Source organism: Dasypus novemcinctus, chromosome 31, assembly GCF_030445035.2.
Source record: "Dasypus novemcinctus isolate mDasNov1 chromosome 31, mDasNov1.1.hap2, whole genome shotgun sequence".
NCBI lineage: Eukaryota > Metazoa > Chordata > Mammalia > Cingulata > Dasypodidae > Dasypus > Dasypus novemcinctus.
The window spans coordinates 38603098-38620371 of NC_080703.1; the positions used below are offsets into that span (position 1 = coordinate 38603098).

The 17274-nt window shown below is 41.6% G+C and overlaps 1 protein-coding gene across 1 annotated transcript in view; it reads right to left on the minus strand.

Annotated features, from left to right (window-relative positions):
* Positions 1-892: 892 nt before the first annotated feature.
* Positions 893-17274, minus strand: part of KCNH8 (potassium voltage-gated channel subfamily H member 8) — a 407588-nt gene continuing 391206 nt past the window's right edge. The window contains exon 16 of the mRNA XM_058290622.2: positions 893-7318. Within this exon, the coding sequence (XP_058146605.1) occupies positions 6614-7318 (705 nt within the window). The 3' untranslated portion in view covers positions 893-6613. The remainder of the gene's footprint in view (positions 7319-17274) is intronic.

The window sequence follows — 17274 nt, forward strand, 5'->3', positions numbered from 1 at the left end:
CAAATATTACCATTACCTGGCTCCCACTCCATCTAAATTGAATCTGTGGAGTTGAGCTAGGAATCCTTGTTCTTTTTTAGAGCTGTACAGGTGATTCTGGTAGGCAGCCAGGCTTAAAACCAGGGGTTCATCCTAGTGCTTCTAAATCTTTAACATGCACCCAGATCACCTGGCAGTCTTGTTAAAATGCAGATTCTGATTCAGTATGTCTGGGGTGGGGGCCTAGATTTATCACTTTCAGCAAGTATCCAGATGAAGCTCATTCTGCTGCTCCATGAGCCACACTTTGAGAAGCAAGGCTCAGAGACGCTGACTCCTCTACCCCCTTTCTGTAGCTCTGGTTTTGTGTAAGTTAACTAGAGGTACCCTAAGTGGCACAGATGCAGGGTACTGGATGCCAGAGATAATAACTTGATTTCTTTCCACAGGTTGTCTGATTAGAGCAGGAGGAATTCTCAGGACTCATTTTGGGCAACAGATTACCCCAGCAGCCTTCGGAAATCAGGGCTTTTAACTGGGAGTTTCCCCCGTTGCCAATCAAGCCGTGGCCCCCCCAAACGCTCAGAGCTGGGGTCCCGTGACTGGGGCCATTTGGCGGGCTCTGTGTTTCCCGTGGGAGGCCACTGAGTTGCAGCCCTTTCCTTGGTGGCAGCTAAAACTGACCACAGAGCTGAGTTCAGAAATAGTTCTCCTGCAGGTCTAATAAAGCACAGTGGAGAACAAAGCCGCCAGGTGGAATTCAGGGGCCTCCACTTTGGAAGAAAATTCATTCCTGAAAGCAAGAGTGCAGAAGGCTTAGGGTCCTCTTTCCTCCAGAGGGAATTCTTAAATAAGAATTGTCCCTTCAAGTTAGTATACTGGTTTCTTGCAAAAATAAATCTCACGGACACACTTTCAAATGTCACCACCTCCCATTTTATTCTCTGTTGTATTCAAATATATCACATATGAAAGCTCTATTTTTATCAACTGTTTAAAAAAAACAGACAAAAAAGACACTGAGCATCGGCATTAAATTCCATCCCATCCCTAGCTTCCTTTCTCCATAGGGCAAAAAAACCTAAGGCAGAAGGAAATTGCCCGTAGAATACCTTCAGTCCACCCAGCTGCTGTTTTCCCCTCAAATATACAGCTTATTTAATTTCCTGGAACCACAGGTGCAGACGTGCCCCTCTCTGCCTCACTGGGCTGAACGCACGTCTTTTGTGAGCTCTTGATTTGGGTCTGTGTTGAATGGCACAACCCAAGGAACAGGTTCTTCCAGGACACACACTGCAGGGAGTGACATTTAGCTTATTCCCCCTGGGGGGACCCGCTCAATGGATGGGACAGGGAGCAGGTGCTTTGAAGGCATCTGCATGAAGTGGCAGACCTGGTAACTTCTCTGCTCCTTGTCCAAGGAGCTGTGGGTGAGAGCGCAAGATCACTAGCCACAGAGAAAGGATGGAGGCTTTAGGTGACAGTGCTCAGCTCTGCATGGCACGGGCTGGGTAAAGTGACGTATACACCCATAGTGATGTCTGAAGCAACTGCCAATTTCCGTAGAGAAACTTTACGGGCAAGAGGTGGCATATGTGTCTGGAACATAATCACGCTAATAAATACATTTCCTGGGAGTTTCTGTAATCCTAAAGCACTCAAAATAAGCCTTTACTAGAATTCAGATAAGCAAATCCGAAGCCCACAGATGGGGCTTGGGTGGTGGGGGGCAGCGAGAACACATTTTTCAACATTGGTGCCTTGTCAACAACCTTTTCCCTTTATGAGGCCAGTGTTGACTTGGTGGCTAACCCTGTGACAAATGGACTTTAGGGGACAAAGGGTGAAGGCTAGACTGTGAACTGCGCAGAGATGTCCAAGGGTGGCTCATTTTGCAGATGGAGAATGATGATGATGGAGCAGGAGGAAGAGCAGAAAGGAACAGAGGGGAGAGGGGAAAAAAGGAAGGGGGGAAATGAATGGAGAAAGGAGAAAAAGGGAGAGCCAGAGAGGAATCTGGGGGAAGGATGGGGGGATTTAGGAGTGGAGAGAAGAGAGGGAGATGAGAGGAGGGGTAAGTAGGAGAGGAGTGAAGGCCAGGGGAGATGAACTGACATTTGCTCAGCGTGCTTTATATGTCAGGCAGTGTGCCAAGGGCCTGCACCTAAATTACTGCATTAAATCTGCACAAAGACCTGCAAGGTAGATATATTTTAATCATCAATTTGTAGATGAAATTGAGGCTCAGAAGTGTTAAATAAATTCTCTGAGGTCAAACAGCAAGGAAAAACGGTTGGAAAATGAGCACTCATTTGTATCCCACCAACACGCCTGCTCTTTTCTCAACATCACCTACGTGGGGCATCTGCCTCTGGATAACCCAAAAGAAGGAGGCACAGGAAAGTTGTTTGGAGTAGGCTTTAACCTCATCTGCATATGCTGCATACGCTGATGGTGAGCCAACGCAAGGCTACTCTTGGAGCATCGTCGTAGACTTCCACAGTAAAAGGAATGACTTAAAAAAGATGTCCTTAGGTGAAAAATAATGTACACTTCATGAGAATAAGCAGTAGCCTTAGCAAGATCAATTTGGAGGAGGATATTTTCCTTGCTGTGGATAAAATCATAATCTTGATATCAGCAATTCCATTAGACACAGGGTCTGGCCATAGTAATCGTCATTCTCTAACCACATAGTTTCTGGCTTCACATTCACTATGATGGCTCCCGATCAAGAAGAAACTGACCAGACGGCAAAATCTCAAAACGTAAAAGGTATTCTGACATTTTTTTTCCCTTTTAGAAAATCCATGAGAAACACGAAAACAAAAAAATACTACAATAAATCAAGAGATTTCATTGCTTGGTACATAGTAGGCACTCATTCATAATGAGTTGACTTGAGAAATGAATTTTTCAAAGTTCTCTTGGAGAAAAGTGATTGATCACTTTCATCAAAAAACTATTGATGTGTTAGGAATTGTGTTGAAATAATATTGCACATTTTCCATTTTGAGTGACTTGATTCTACCTGGCCCACCTACAAAAGAGTCAATGCCTCCTTAGCCAAGGGACAATTATACTGCCTAGGGCAATGATTTTTGAGTCTGTTCCCAGGTATGTTTATGCAAGAACCACTTAAGACTGGCCCATATCTTAGGTGACGGGGTCCTGAAATCTCTATTTCAGTAAGCTCTCTAGAGCTATGTTATTCAAACAAAAATCAACTACTGACATTTAGAGGCTAGCCAGGCATCTCTGTTAGACAATTATAGAAAAGGGTCTCTGTCTTACAGAATTTAGAAGCTAGTTCATTTAGACTACTAGACCAATGTTTCTAAAGCTTTAATATCCTTGTCTTCTAGGCTATTTGCTAAACTAGATTCCCAGGCCCCACTTATAAGGGACTGGGTTGATGGCAGGTTATCTGCATTTTAAACATGCAAAGCACGTGATTCTGATGCAGACATTCTGCCAATCCAAAATAAAGCCCCCCTTCCCCCCCAAGGAAAACAATATTTGTGTGAAATAGTCATTGAGCCTCTGAGAGGACACTCTCTCGGCTAGGAATCTTACTACTTCTCAAGGCAGTAAACTCTACTTGTAAGTAGCTTCAATTGCCAGAAATGTCTTATGTTGAATTAAAATAAAGTCTCATATAATCTTTCTGTCTGGTCCTTTTAATTAGAATGACACAGAAGACATCAGTCCCTGATAGGATTTTTAAGAAAAGACACTGGTAGGAAAACAAGTGCTTCTCTTGTCTCTGGACCCCTGCACTGCTCCTCCAGCAGGGGGTGGGTAGATAAGGAAGATGTAGGGACCCCAAAATGTATCCCTGATGAGAGGACAAGGGCCTCTGATATTTGCATAGCAGCAATATTTAGAAAATCAAACCTTTAGGAAAACTTGGAATCCTCATTTCCTACAATAACTTCATAGCGCACATGAGCAAAACCAAACCAAAGCTTATTCTGAACTGTACTGGAACAGGGAGAGTCCTGGTGGCCTGAACATGCTGACGAGGGAAAGTGGCAATGAGGATGAGGGCAGGGCTGATGTAGGTGAGCCAGTGCCTCCTTGGAAGAAACCAAGGGGACTCCTTAATTCTCTTGGTGCCCCTCATTCTTGGTCCAGCCACAGGTCAACCTATGGCAGGTTGTTCTGCTACTAAAGTCAGTTTTAGGAAGAAGAACTGAGAAGATGAGTGGATGGGAAAACAGGCATTTTCTGGGCATTTCACCAGGACTTCTGCAAGTCCGTGGAGCTTAACTAAGTCATTCTATTTGTGTGCTTACTTTTAAGAACCAACATTTCATTTTATTCACATATTTTGAAAGGAATTAAGTACTAGTCAGATTTTAAAAGCAACAAGGGTGGATTTGGGCATGGAAGGAGGGATTGCCAGAATGGTTATGAGCCACGTACACAAACAATGTGACCGGGAAGGTTAACCTGTGTCCCAGCTACTCATTTCCAAAATGGGAATGACACTAGCAACAGACATTTTGCATTGCTGTGAAGATTATATGAGGAAACACAAAATATGTTAATTCTAGACCTCTGTTGGCACATGGTCAGTATTCAAAAAAAGAATGCCAATTAACATTAGCATCAGTCATGGTAGTGCTGGTTTGAGAGAAGGACATTCATGGGCCAACATCAATCAGCTTTTTTGAACAGTACTTAACATGATGACATAGGTCAAGGATGAGCAAAAAAGAATGAATAGATGAAATGTAGAATGATGCTTTTGCTTCTATTTTCCCTTTAACTTAGGGAGAGACTGGGGTTTGGAAATGGGGAATTAGAAGTCATCGAGTCTTGAGTGGCCTGCCTCATGAATCTGTACTGTTTTCATTTTTGCTAGAGAAGAGTTTTCTCCTTTCGGTTGCCCTAACCAGTTTTAGGGTGCAAGATTCACACACCATCAGAAGTCGTGGTTTGCTCACATGTTTTTAATGACACACTTCTCAGATGGTTTATCCTTTGTGGGAGAAAATAAGAGCAGGAGAATTGCAGAGCTTGAATGCAATATGTCTTGTAGAATTATCTGGGGCCCATAGGCAGGAAATGTTCTTAAACATAAAACAAAATTTAAGTAAATGTCTTTAAATCATGATCAAGACCAGCATCTGAACTTACACATTGGAGGGAGCAGAACGGGTTCCAGACTAGCTCCAGTACCCTAGTTGTACAATTTCTGATTTTTTATTAAGTAAATGTGTTTAAATCATGATCAAGAACTTACACATCTGAACTTACACATTGGAGGGAGCAGAATGGGTTCTAGACTAGCTCCAGTACCCTAGTCGTACAATTTCTGAGATTTTGATGTCTTCTTCTGCAAAATGGGAATGAAAACACCGGCCCTGCATAACTTAGAGGGCTGTTGAGAGCTTTTAAAAACTGTAAAGTGTCACCCTATGGAAGCTGGCATCACTCTCTTGAGTCTTATCTTGGAAATCTTGGCTCCATTTGGGAATGTTATGATCTCTTCTGAAAGGATAGCCCAGGGAAAGGTCAATGCCAAGATTATCTCCCTCGTTTTGAGTCAAACATTGCTCAAAAGTAAATATGAGCTCATATTCGAGAGACCGGTTTTGGGTTCTCGGACCGCAAAGTATGATACCTGGATGGGAGACATTTCTGCTGGCCCAGTGGGTGCAGCCTCCCCACAGGTCACTGATGTGAGTCAGCAGAGGCCAGATGGCGCCCTCCCTGCCACCACCCCAAGGCTCATGCAGTTGATACTCAGTCCATATTTTTATTTCGTGAATAAAGTATGACCTCACTTTTCTTTGGTAATCCAGAAGTGTGAGGATACATTTGCGGCAAACTGCATGCAGATAAAAGGGGGATTCCTTTTGAAACTACATCCTCTTAATAATAAATAATTCTGATCTACTATACATAGCAGTAGTGTGTTTCTTGTTAAAACAGCAGGCTTTCTTTTTTGTTTTTTACCAAAATGAAAAGAAAACATTCATTTCTTTATAAATATTTTAAATAGTTTAAATACATAGTTCATACCAAGGATATAAAAATAGCCTTTTTTTTTCTTTTGATAAATAAAGACATTTTCATTTACATGGCAAATGACGTGCAATAGCTAACCACTGGCCACTAGCTCCGTTTGACTGATTGTCTAGGAGATGACATGCAGTGATAATTGTCCCTCTGCCTTCACAAAAAGAAAAATAGATCAGCAGGAGCTTGGCATTCCTGAGGCCAACAGTGCTATGAATATTGTTCAGGAATGACAAACGGGCACTCAGGAGGAAACTTTGCTGCACTTCACAAAAGCCACCTAAGACAAAACTTATCCACAGATTCTTTGTCTGGGACTTCTAGCTGCTCAGACCCTCAGGGTCTTTGGACTTTGACCAAAACCTGTCAACCAGACCTGTAAGCTAATATAAGTACAGAAAAATGTTTCTATGATGCTTCTAGGATCTAGAAATTGTTTGCTACAGTCTGGCGGTGGTTTTGCCTGCCTTGGCTGCACACACTCTCTTCTGCAGGAACCCCAACTCTGCTGGGTCTTTATGCCTGCCAAAGGCAAAAAAAGGCAAACTAAAGCTGTCATGCAGTGATGGGTTGGAAACTGGCAGCAGCTTTGCATGCACTGACATCATACATTTATGGCTTTGTTGTCCTCTGCTTCTGCTGTGCTTGTGACAACTTCCAGTGGGAAATTTTCCAAGGGTTTGGTAACGACTGATGCTATCCCTTCCCGGTCCCAAGATCCTGGCAAGTTCTCCAGACTGAAGGAGCTAACTGCTGCCTGACCGAAGCTGCCCTCCTCTGATCTGCTTGGGAGAATCAGGTGCAGAGAAGTTTCCGAGGAGGAGCAGACAGAGGATGAGAGAGTTGCTGAAAGGGACTGCAGAGGCGTCAGCGTGGTATCTGAGAGTGGAGAGGCGCACCTTAAAAATTGCAAATGGCCTTCTTGGACAACCTGGTAGTGGGAAGGAGAATAGTCAAGGTTTGGAGAATGATACGGTTCACTCTCTGCAGGATTTTGTGCCTGAGCTCCAGTTCGTTGGGGGCTGCTTCCCACAGAGAAGGGATCCACACTCCAAACATCTGAGGTGACATTACTGTGATAAAGTTGTGCTTGGGTGCAAGCGGATCCACTCGCCTGCAAGTGTAGGCAAGGTTGGTGGGTACTCCAGGTCATCCTGGTCTGTAAGCGCTCCCTGGAGGGACACACGGAGGCAGCGTACAGAGAGCAAAACTGCGACGGCTGCTGGGGTGACAGGACACTTTCCAGAAGGTGCATCATGTTTCTCATATCCTTTCCTAACTGAGAGACCTCCTGAGTCAGCGCCGTTACCTGTGTGGATGAAGCAAAGGGCAACAGTTAGAGTGTATGGAAGAGCAGTGAGGCAGGGAAGTGAGATTTCTCAAGAAGAAGGTCCAAAGGACTGCTTCAATGCCAACGTCAACCAGGCCCAAGGGGCAAATGGGATGGCTGGGCATCCGGCCTGATCTAAAGCTAGCCTCCTTCTGAGGCACCCTAGAGAGACAAATAGTCTGGAGTTGTTACTCAGTGATTCCTAGCTTCTTGAACAGAATCAAAGAGGTGGGCCCATCATTTCTTGTTTCTTGAATGCTGATGGCATTGCTTCTTCTCTCTGAATCAGTGACATCCAGAGTGGTACTCACAAATCACCCCAGGTCCTGCACGACTGTGGGGAGTGGTGGATCCTGTATGTAAAGCACTCTGAAAAGTACCTGGCTGGAGCAGATACCCAGAAAATGGTGGCTCTGCCTTCTGTCATTCACGGATGGAGATCTAGGCTTATTAGAGTTCCAGAGACAAACTGGACTTCAGTGATGTTGAGGGTGGTAAGTAAAGAAGATTTACTAGGGAAAGAGTTCATGGAAAAAAAGGAACAAAACCTGCAAAATGAGACTTGGATGGAAAGAAAACAGCCTTCCAAGTGGTTAAGTACAGGTAGGTGCTGTGAGGTGCCTGGGAGCCCTGTAGTCCATGACAGAACCCAGAACACAATATAATCCAAACTGTGTGGTGTGTGCTTCACTCAGTTTTCCAGGTGAGGTGTTTAACTTTTATAACATTCCCAAAGGGGATATTATCCTCCCAGAACCTAAGAACTATGGTGTCTTCATTTTTACTTTACACTTAAAACCAATAATAAAAACCACTGGGAAGGGAGTGGATTTGGCCCAAGAGATAGGGCCTACCACATGGGAGGTCCAGGGTTCAAACCCAGGGCCTCCTGACCTGAGTGATGAGCTGGCCCATGCGCAGTGCTGATGCGCACAAGGTGCTGTGCCATGCAGAGGTGTCCCACGTGTAGGGAAGCCCCGCACGCAAGGAGTGCACCCCGTAAGGAGAGCCGCCCCGCGTGAAAAAAGTGCAGACTGCCCAGGAGTGGCACCGCACACACAGAGAGCTGATGCAGCAAGATGATGCAACAAAAAGAAACATGGATTCCGGGTGCCTCTGACAAGAATACAAGTGGACACAGAAGAACACACAGAGAATGGACACAGAGAGCAGACAACTGGTGGGAGGGAGGCGGGGAAGGGGAGTGAAATAAATAAAAAATAAATCTTTAAAAATATGAAATAAAAAAAAAAACAACCACTGGGGGGTCTTTTCCCCTGACACCAAATCACTATTACAGGCAAGGAAGGCTACTTGAAGATGGAATTTGACTTACTGTTTTTCAAGAGTGTTCATATTCCTCAAAGTAAGGAAAAATTGTATTTCAGAAAACAGGATGCATGCATTGTCAAGTCTTTGGCTAGTTTCATGACAACAGAATTTTGCAATGTTTTTACCTTCATTACCATTATATATGTGTGTTTTATTTTATAAAGAACTTCCTGATGATTGAGTTTTACTAATATGAATTTCAAACCTCCAATGGAAGCAGCTGAACCCACTGGCTAAATGTCATCAGGAAAAAAAAAGTCAGTTCAACTTCGATGATGTCAAAACCAAAATTCCTGTTTTGCGCAGACTTTCTTCAACGTTTAAATATACATTCCTATGTATAGCTAGCAACTTAATCCAGTCTACTTCCTGTGAGTACATCCTGAAACTAATTCTCCCTGGCAGGCCCATTGGGAGGTAGTGCCGTGCAAAATCAGGCATTTAAAAAAGGCCAGAAGGATGTTTTTCCATGGTTCAGGCCACCAACTGGTAACACCTGCCCTGAAATTGCCAGGCCAAAACTATTTTTGCTTTGCTACTGGCAAGGAATTCAAGGGACTCAATTGAATACTTGTCTCGCCTTCTGAGACGATCTACAACTGTCTGGGTTAAAAGAAACCCAAGTCTCACATTTAAGAAAGGGAGTGGTGAATCTGAGAAAAATTCAATGTATTTTGGAGTTTTTACTATAGGTTGTCGATATGATCACTTGCCAAGCATTCTGTCTAAAGTGCAGGAATCCTACTTAAATCAGTGACCCAGAATTTCTGCACTGCAGACATTCATCTGAGGGTTCCGCCTTGAATTATCTCCTCTACCAAAAATTCAGAAGAGAAGGCTACCACTAAAGCAAGATAGTTGAAGGGACATAACTGTCCATTCTGGTAGGTTGTCTAAGCATCGTTCCTTATCAAACTCATCAGGGCTGCCTTAGCTCAGCTCCTAAAAAAATGCTTTCAATTGGCCTTTCATTGAAGATTGAATTAAGGCACAGCCTTTGAAGAACAATTTTGCACTGTAGGCCCATCAACAAGACTGTTACTCAATAAATGTTAGTGTACATTTATAATACAAAGCGCTTTGAGGTACATTTTCCCTCCTGGATTCAGGAACAGTCCTGAGATAGGCAGGGGTACATTATTATTTCTTTATCTGTAAAATGGGGAAACTAAAACTCAGAGGTCAAACGACATTTTCAAAAAAAAGATTTATTTCTCACCCCTCCCTCCATTGTCTGTCTCTTTGTCCATTCACTGTGTGTTCTTCTGTGTCTGAGTGTATTCTCAATAGGCAGATCCAGGAGCTGATGCTGGGACCTTCCGGAGTGGGAGAGAGGCGATTACTCTCTTGAGCCACCTCTGCCTCCTGTTCTGCTACGTCTTCTCATTGTCTCTCCTCTGTGTCTCTGGTTGTATCACCTTGCTGCGCCAGCTCTCCTTGTTGGCTGGCACTTTTGTGCGGGGTGGCTTTCCTGTGTGGGATGGCATTCCCATGCAGGGCGGCACTCCTGTGTGGGGTGACATTCCTGCAAGGGCTGGCACTCCCCGTGGGCCAGCTTGCCCTCACCAGGAGGCCCTGGGCATTGAACACCGGACCTCCTGTATGGTAGACGGGAGCCCAATTGGTTGAGCCACATCCATTTTCCTAAATGACATTTTTAAGGTCACTCATTTCATGGATGACCATCTACGGTCTAGGATTCAGATGCTCTAATCTTTCTGTTATGGTATTTTACTATGTGGCAAAAAAGATATTGCTTAAGAAAGAGTTAAGAAAGTTTTGCCAAAGTGGTCAGAATTTGTGAAGAACATGGATGATACAAAAACATGGCCTCATATGTAAAAGCTTTCTGAAATGTTTTAAACATCAAATAAGTAAATGGTGTCATCCCCAAAAAAGAGGAGACTGATTAAACGTGAAATCTCTTCATAACAATTTGTATGTATGCAAAAATAAAGAGTTTGCAACAAGGGGAAATCTGGAACCAGAGAACATATTAGCACTGACAAATCTCTGAAGAACTATTTTCCCAGCTTTCAAAATAAATAATTTTCCATGATTGAAATATCTTTCTCTGACCACATTCTTGGCACATAGCTTATAAAATTTTTACTTCTTTGAAGAAGTGAAACAGGGAAGATAGTTTTGATGATTATAATCCAAAAACCAGTTCCTAAATTGATGTTTGAAATTTAAGTGCCATTTTTTTCCCCTAAGCAACCTTGTCCTTTTTTAATTCTTTTGCTTTTATTCCCTACTATGAGTGCTTTTAAAAACTGATCTTCCTGGCTTAAATATCCTCACACAGGATAGTAACGTATACCTGGACTAGCCTGTTATGCAAGCCATAGTATTATCAAGCTTTCCAAGTTTAAAATGCCAGATTCAGCTGCCATCTCCATATTACTGTTGCCAATTTCAAATATTGTCTAGAGCCATATCACCCAAGCCTATTTTAATTTAGTGAAGCGTTGCAGTCTTGGCTACTTCTGCACCAGAAGATCCTCATCAGTGCCATCTAACTGGGTTGAGATACATTCCTGTGTTAATTTACACAATGAAACTATTAGTGGTCACTTTTATCTAACCTGGAATAGAACCCTAAGCATAGTAGAGAGAGGACGAGGAAATTTTCACCTGGATAATGTGCCCAGCTAAGGAGTGCAGGCTACCTGAAAGGGGCAGCTACATAATCTCCTGGAATGATGACTGTGCCCTGTAATCTTCTGAATTGCTTCTGAAAGCCGTTGTAAATGCAAATCGACAAGTTCACTAGTTATAGCTTACTAGGGATGGGGTATTAAAGTTCTTTGTGTTGCCTTGTTGGATCTGCTGTCAGAAAGCTGGGCACATCCCTTGTGGAAAGGAAGAATTGCTTCCCAGGGCTGCTAAGGATTGTGTGTCTGTTCAGGATATCATTATAATATTTTAAAGTTTTAATTCTATGAATAAGCACTCTCATTAAAACAAAATTTAACGAGTGATTATGGTTAGTATTAAAAACAGAGTCTTAGAATGCAAAAAAAAAAAAAGTCATTCCATATACTGTGTCTTGCACATAAAAACTAAGAAAAAAAAATTATAGTACATTTGCCACAACTTTGAGGCCCTCAACTTTTAATGGGAATTCAGAGTCTTCCTTGGCTCCAGGAATGCAAACAAGTGTTAACATTTTTAGAAAACAAAATTACTGTGCTAGCTTGAACTAAAAGAAGCAAAGAACTCAAGGAAGTAGAGAAGTTTTCTTTAGCTCTAGAGAGTAATGATCAATTTATGTTAGGGAAGATTTCTGTCGCTCTGTCTCTGGAGATACACCCCTGCACCTTATTAAAGTTACATAAGGGAAGTAGTTCCCACTAAGTACGGGATCTTTCCCTTTATAAATACAAAGCCAGCTGTCACAAGGAGAGACAGCATCTCCTGGAGGTGGAGATCTTAGTAACACAAGGTGACAACATATTTCCACAGATAATGAGGCAAAGTCAGGAAGATCAGCTTATAGCAATTTTATTTACTGCCTCCTGCTGTGCTTGCTAACAAAACTCACTCTAAAACAGGAAAGACCTTAGTCTTAAATGCAGAAGGCAGAGAATGCAGTGTCTGGACTTTTTAAGGGTAGAGGGACTTTCCCACAGCTTGGTAAGAGGATATGAATTTGCTAAAAAGGGTTACTGTGGCTCCTTTCGACTCTGTCCACTTAACGAGATATGTCCTCAAACTACGATTTAAAACCAGAGTACTGAAGCTCTGCAAAGACCGGTCAATTAAAAAAATCATTCAGATCCAACACACCAAAGTTTTCCCATTTTCCTCAATGACTGCTTAAACATTTTAAAGGTTTCTGTCTCTGATATTAGGAAAAAATAAAACCAAACACTTTTCAAACAGGAATTATAATGTCTTTCATGAGCCCCACCTCATTTCATAATGGCACCATTTCCTGCGTTTTCTCCTTTGCATACCATCAAACTGAATACAGAGATTCACATCTCACTACTCTTGTGCAAGCTGTTTCTGAGACTAGGGGCTCTTCTCCTATGTCTCTTTCTATTTGATACATTTCTTCTCTCCCTTCGAACTTTCTCTAAAACCTCGTTTTCTCTGCAGAGCCTTTTCCTTACCTCCCATTGATACTCACAATGCAGTTTGAGTTCTAGGATCTTGCAGCATACAGGACAATCTGACCCCACCAAGACTATGAGTTCCTTGAGGATAGAAGCTGTGTTATTTATCTCAGTATCATCTCAAGCTAAGACAATGTCTAGCACACAATATGCACTCAGTAGATCCCGAATGCATAAATGAATTCAGGGACTGCCATTTTGAAGACTTCTTGTTTTTCATATCACCTGCAATTCTTTTTTTTTAAAGATTTATTTTTTTATTTATTTCTCTCCCCCCGCGTTGTCTGATCTCTGTGTCCATTCACTGTGTGTTCTTCTGTGACGGCTTCCATCCTTATCAGCGGCACCGGGAATCTGTGTTTCTTTTTGTTGCATTATCTTGTTGTATCAGCTATCCATGTGTGCAGTGCCATTTTTGGGCAGGCTGCACTTTCTTTTGTGCTGGGTGGTTCTCCTTATGGGGTGCACTCTTTGAATGTGGGGCCCCCCTAAGCAGGGGACACCCCTGCATGGCAGGGCACTCCTTGTGTGCATCAGCACTGTGCATGGGCCAGCTCCACATGGGTCAAGGAGGCCCGGGGTTTGAACCATGGACCTCCCATGTGGTAGGCCGATGCCCTGTCCATTGGGCCAAGTCCGTTTCCCTCACCTTCAATTCTGATCTTACTTTAGCTCATGATTATTTTACCATAAATACACTGGGATAAAGCTGCCTATCCAAAAATGAACTGGAAAATCTGTAACTGATATTCTTTGAAGTAAATATATAAAGGGTACTTATTATGAATGCTAAAGTTTTACAAATATATTTTGCAAACTTGACTACCCTTTAGTTTCTAAAAGCAGGTAGAGTTTATACAGTTAAGAATGCCCTTTCTCTGCGTTTCTTTAATAATTGTAGAAGTGGATCTACTCTGGCCAAGACTTTTACTAGATTTCACCTTGTCTTATTGCTTTTTCAATTCTTCCAGCATAAACTTGATTTCTGTGAACAGTTTCCATTTTCTGGGAAATTTCCTCTATGTACTGGCCTTCATATCAAATAACTACATTATGAATGCCAAGTGACAAATTCAATTAAGTTATTCAGAATTGTTTATCTGCTGAAATTTGGCAAACTTTTTCAAATCCCTGATTGGTACACTGGATAGCTATTTTAGACTTGGCTTTCCAATTCTTTCTACTTATAAAGATAAAGGATAAAGAGCACATAGCTTAATACACATTTTTTTCTTCCTTGTATATTAAGCTACATTTTCTCTATCCATTTTCTTTTTCTTCTTTTACTTCTCCTCCTTCTCCTCCTTTTTTGCTCCATCTTCTTCTCCTCCTCCTTATCCTTCTGTAGAAAGAATCCATCAGTTTGGAATTTTAAAAGCTGTTACCCCCAAACCCCAAACCTGTTCACCATAACCATCTGCATAGCCAATTGTTCACATCCAAGATTTTTCTATCCTTTCCAAAGTCCCAACTGTTAGAAAGAAGTGATGAAAACACCATCTGTACTTCCAAGTGATTCTGTTTTTTATCCAAAATTTTGGAGCCCCTGAAGATTCTTTCCTGCCCTGTTCTCTCCGTATCCTGCATTAAATACACAAAACATTAGGTGTTTAGCAGGCTTGGAAGTAGGGCATCTGCTCTTCTTTAGCAGATCCTCTTTTCGTGAAAAGAAAAGCACAAGTGGAAGACTTGCCAACTATCCATGATAATTCACACGCTGGTCTTTCCATATCTCTAAGAAGACAATCATTATGACTGCAACTTTTCTATTTCTCCAATACCCAGATTTCCTCAGAATTTCTGTTGGCTTACAGATATTCATCATTTTTATACATTCCATAATATTTGTTTTCCTCTTATGTTTAATTAGCTCCATTGATGTATTATCACTTCTCACCCTCCTCTGTGTCATATTTCCACAAGGGTTTTGTTATGAGGATTAAATACTATAGCAGAATAAAAATTCAGTCACCATGTAACTGCTCTTACGTAAGAAGTTCAAGTGGTTGGATCTAATAATGTAACACAGGCCCTGAGCTTAGCTGAGAGCTTCTGCAAGGTAAGGAAAACTCATCCAGGTAACTCTTAGCCCCAAAGAAAATATAAATCAGGAGGTAGAAAACTTCTCTACCTCAGCATGGAGAGTTAAACCAGCCCTGTTAACATTTTTACATAGTTTAATATTGGATGAAACTAAGTCTCTAATTTTCTTTATTGCTTTGCAAGGGTCATTGAGGTAGCAAATAGTAACAGCAATAACTGGGGCTACTGCAAAATATTGATAAAGATTCTATATTAATAATAAGGTTTGAATGACAGCAGGCAAGTGGATGGAGAGTTCTCTATGAAGGATATGTGACCTAAAATATAAGGATGTGCAGCCTGGTATTGATCAGAATGAATAAGGAATAAGGTGGGGCTGGGGCTGGGGTGGAGGGGAGTGGTTCTTTATGTCCTCTATAGTAGCTCCAGGCCCTGCAAAAATCCTATCACACAGTAGGTATTCTATAAATCTTTGTTGGTATCCAAATGCATAATAAATAGTAAATTGAATGGATAATTCCCTAGTGTGAGAGTCTGTTATTTTCACTTGAACTAGAATAACTCACTTTCACAATCATCCTAACTGCAAGACACAGAAGAGTCACATACCTCTTGCAGGTAAGAATCTTTCAGAGCAGTCTCTATCCCTTCAATATGTGAGATTTTAAAACATTGGGTTATTACATGATTCAAACAATATATTCATGGTATTGATGACCTATTGGACTGATAACACTGCTTGTTGTCAGCTTTTTTTGGACTGTGTGCATTTTGGTGCCAGCAGATTTGCTGTTCTGCTTTGGATTGTGCCTTTTGGCATCAGGAATGTGAGCGTCACAATGAAGATCAGGAAAGAAAAATTCCTGACAATACCTTTAGTTTCACAGAGAAAATATTTGCCTTTTTAATATTATTCAGGTTTATATTTTTCAGTCTAGGATATTAGTATGGTATGATTCATGGGCTATGAGTTTAACTGGAACTTGAAATGATAGAGAAAAAACATGTGATTTCCATTTTGGTACATTCAGGGAGCAGATGGGGAATGCATCTGTTGACATAATCTTCTTAGCTTGAAGAGTTCTTGACCTGTCACTCAATTTTTGCCAAACATGTACACAATTTCCCAGAGACACAATTTTCCTAAATTCAGGGGTACTAATTATACCAATCCTCTCCCCCTCCCATGAAAACGCATACAGTTTTACAAGCTGTGATTCAGGTAATTAAGTGGTCTTTCATTTAATCCTTTGTTATGTTGCATACTTATCATGGGATACAGACAAGTTCAATCAAACTCCATAAGCAGGCAAAACAAAAAAGATGATCGGCCTAATTTCATCCTTGTGTCTTTTGCTTCACAAAGCATTCAAAAACAAGTGACAAGCCTTTTTATCTGTCAGCTAAAATAATAATCATCTTTGGTATTTGCATAAGTTTCATCTAAATGAGGATCCCAATCTCATTACTAATAAAAGCTATAAATCTTCTTTTACAGCTGGAATGACTAGAATGTTGGGAGGAAAATGGGCTTGTCCAGGGTCAGACAGGAACAGTACCCAGGACTTTACTTCTGCAGGTGCAACTGATGCCTCTTAAATTATAATAAGTGAAGACTTACAAGTCTAACATCACCAACACAAAATGACCAAAGGTAGTCCTTGGAAGTGATTACTTCAGTGGCTTCACTGAATTTCTGCAAGCTCAAGTATTTATTATTTTAGCTGAACTACGGCAATCCATTATTTATCAATCCTTGGACTATTTTCCTGGTTTCCATGATGAAGTTTGATTAGTATACAAATTGCTATATAGCTAATTGAACCACACTGCTGTCAACAAACATCAAACAGAAGTGTATCCCTTCTCAGGGTAACAGTGATATACAGAACTGCTTCTCAAACTTTCAGGTGCACAGGAAGCACTGGGGATCTTGATAAAATATATGTTCTGATTCAGTTTGTCTGGGAATCTGCTTTTCTAATGCGCTCCCAGTGGAGGTGGATGATGTTGGCTTGCTGCAATCCTTGGGGTACCTGAGCTAGGAGGTCTCCCTCTGTCACATGGCATATCTCTCTTCTTGTGTTTGTTCTTCCAGTTTCCTATGACCCAGATTCTGGATCTTCTGCTATGTCTGAATTTCCTCTCTTAATAATGCCTCCAGGCCTATGGATTAAGCCTGCCCTCCAACTGGCCTCACCTAAATAGGATCATAGAAGATCCTATTTACAAATGAGTCCACACCTCAACTGATAATACATTTTCAACAATATCTATATTGTAGTTGGGGTACATAAAATCTACCATAGCCACTATTTGTCATGGTTGGCTGCCATCAGAATCATTTGGAGAATTTTAAAAATATAGATACCCAGTGCCAGCACTAGAGATTCTGAGATTTTGCTGGTTAGTGGTTGAGCACAGGAATAAGTATTT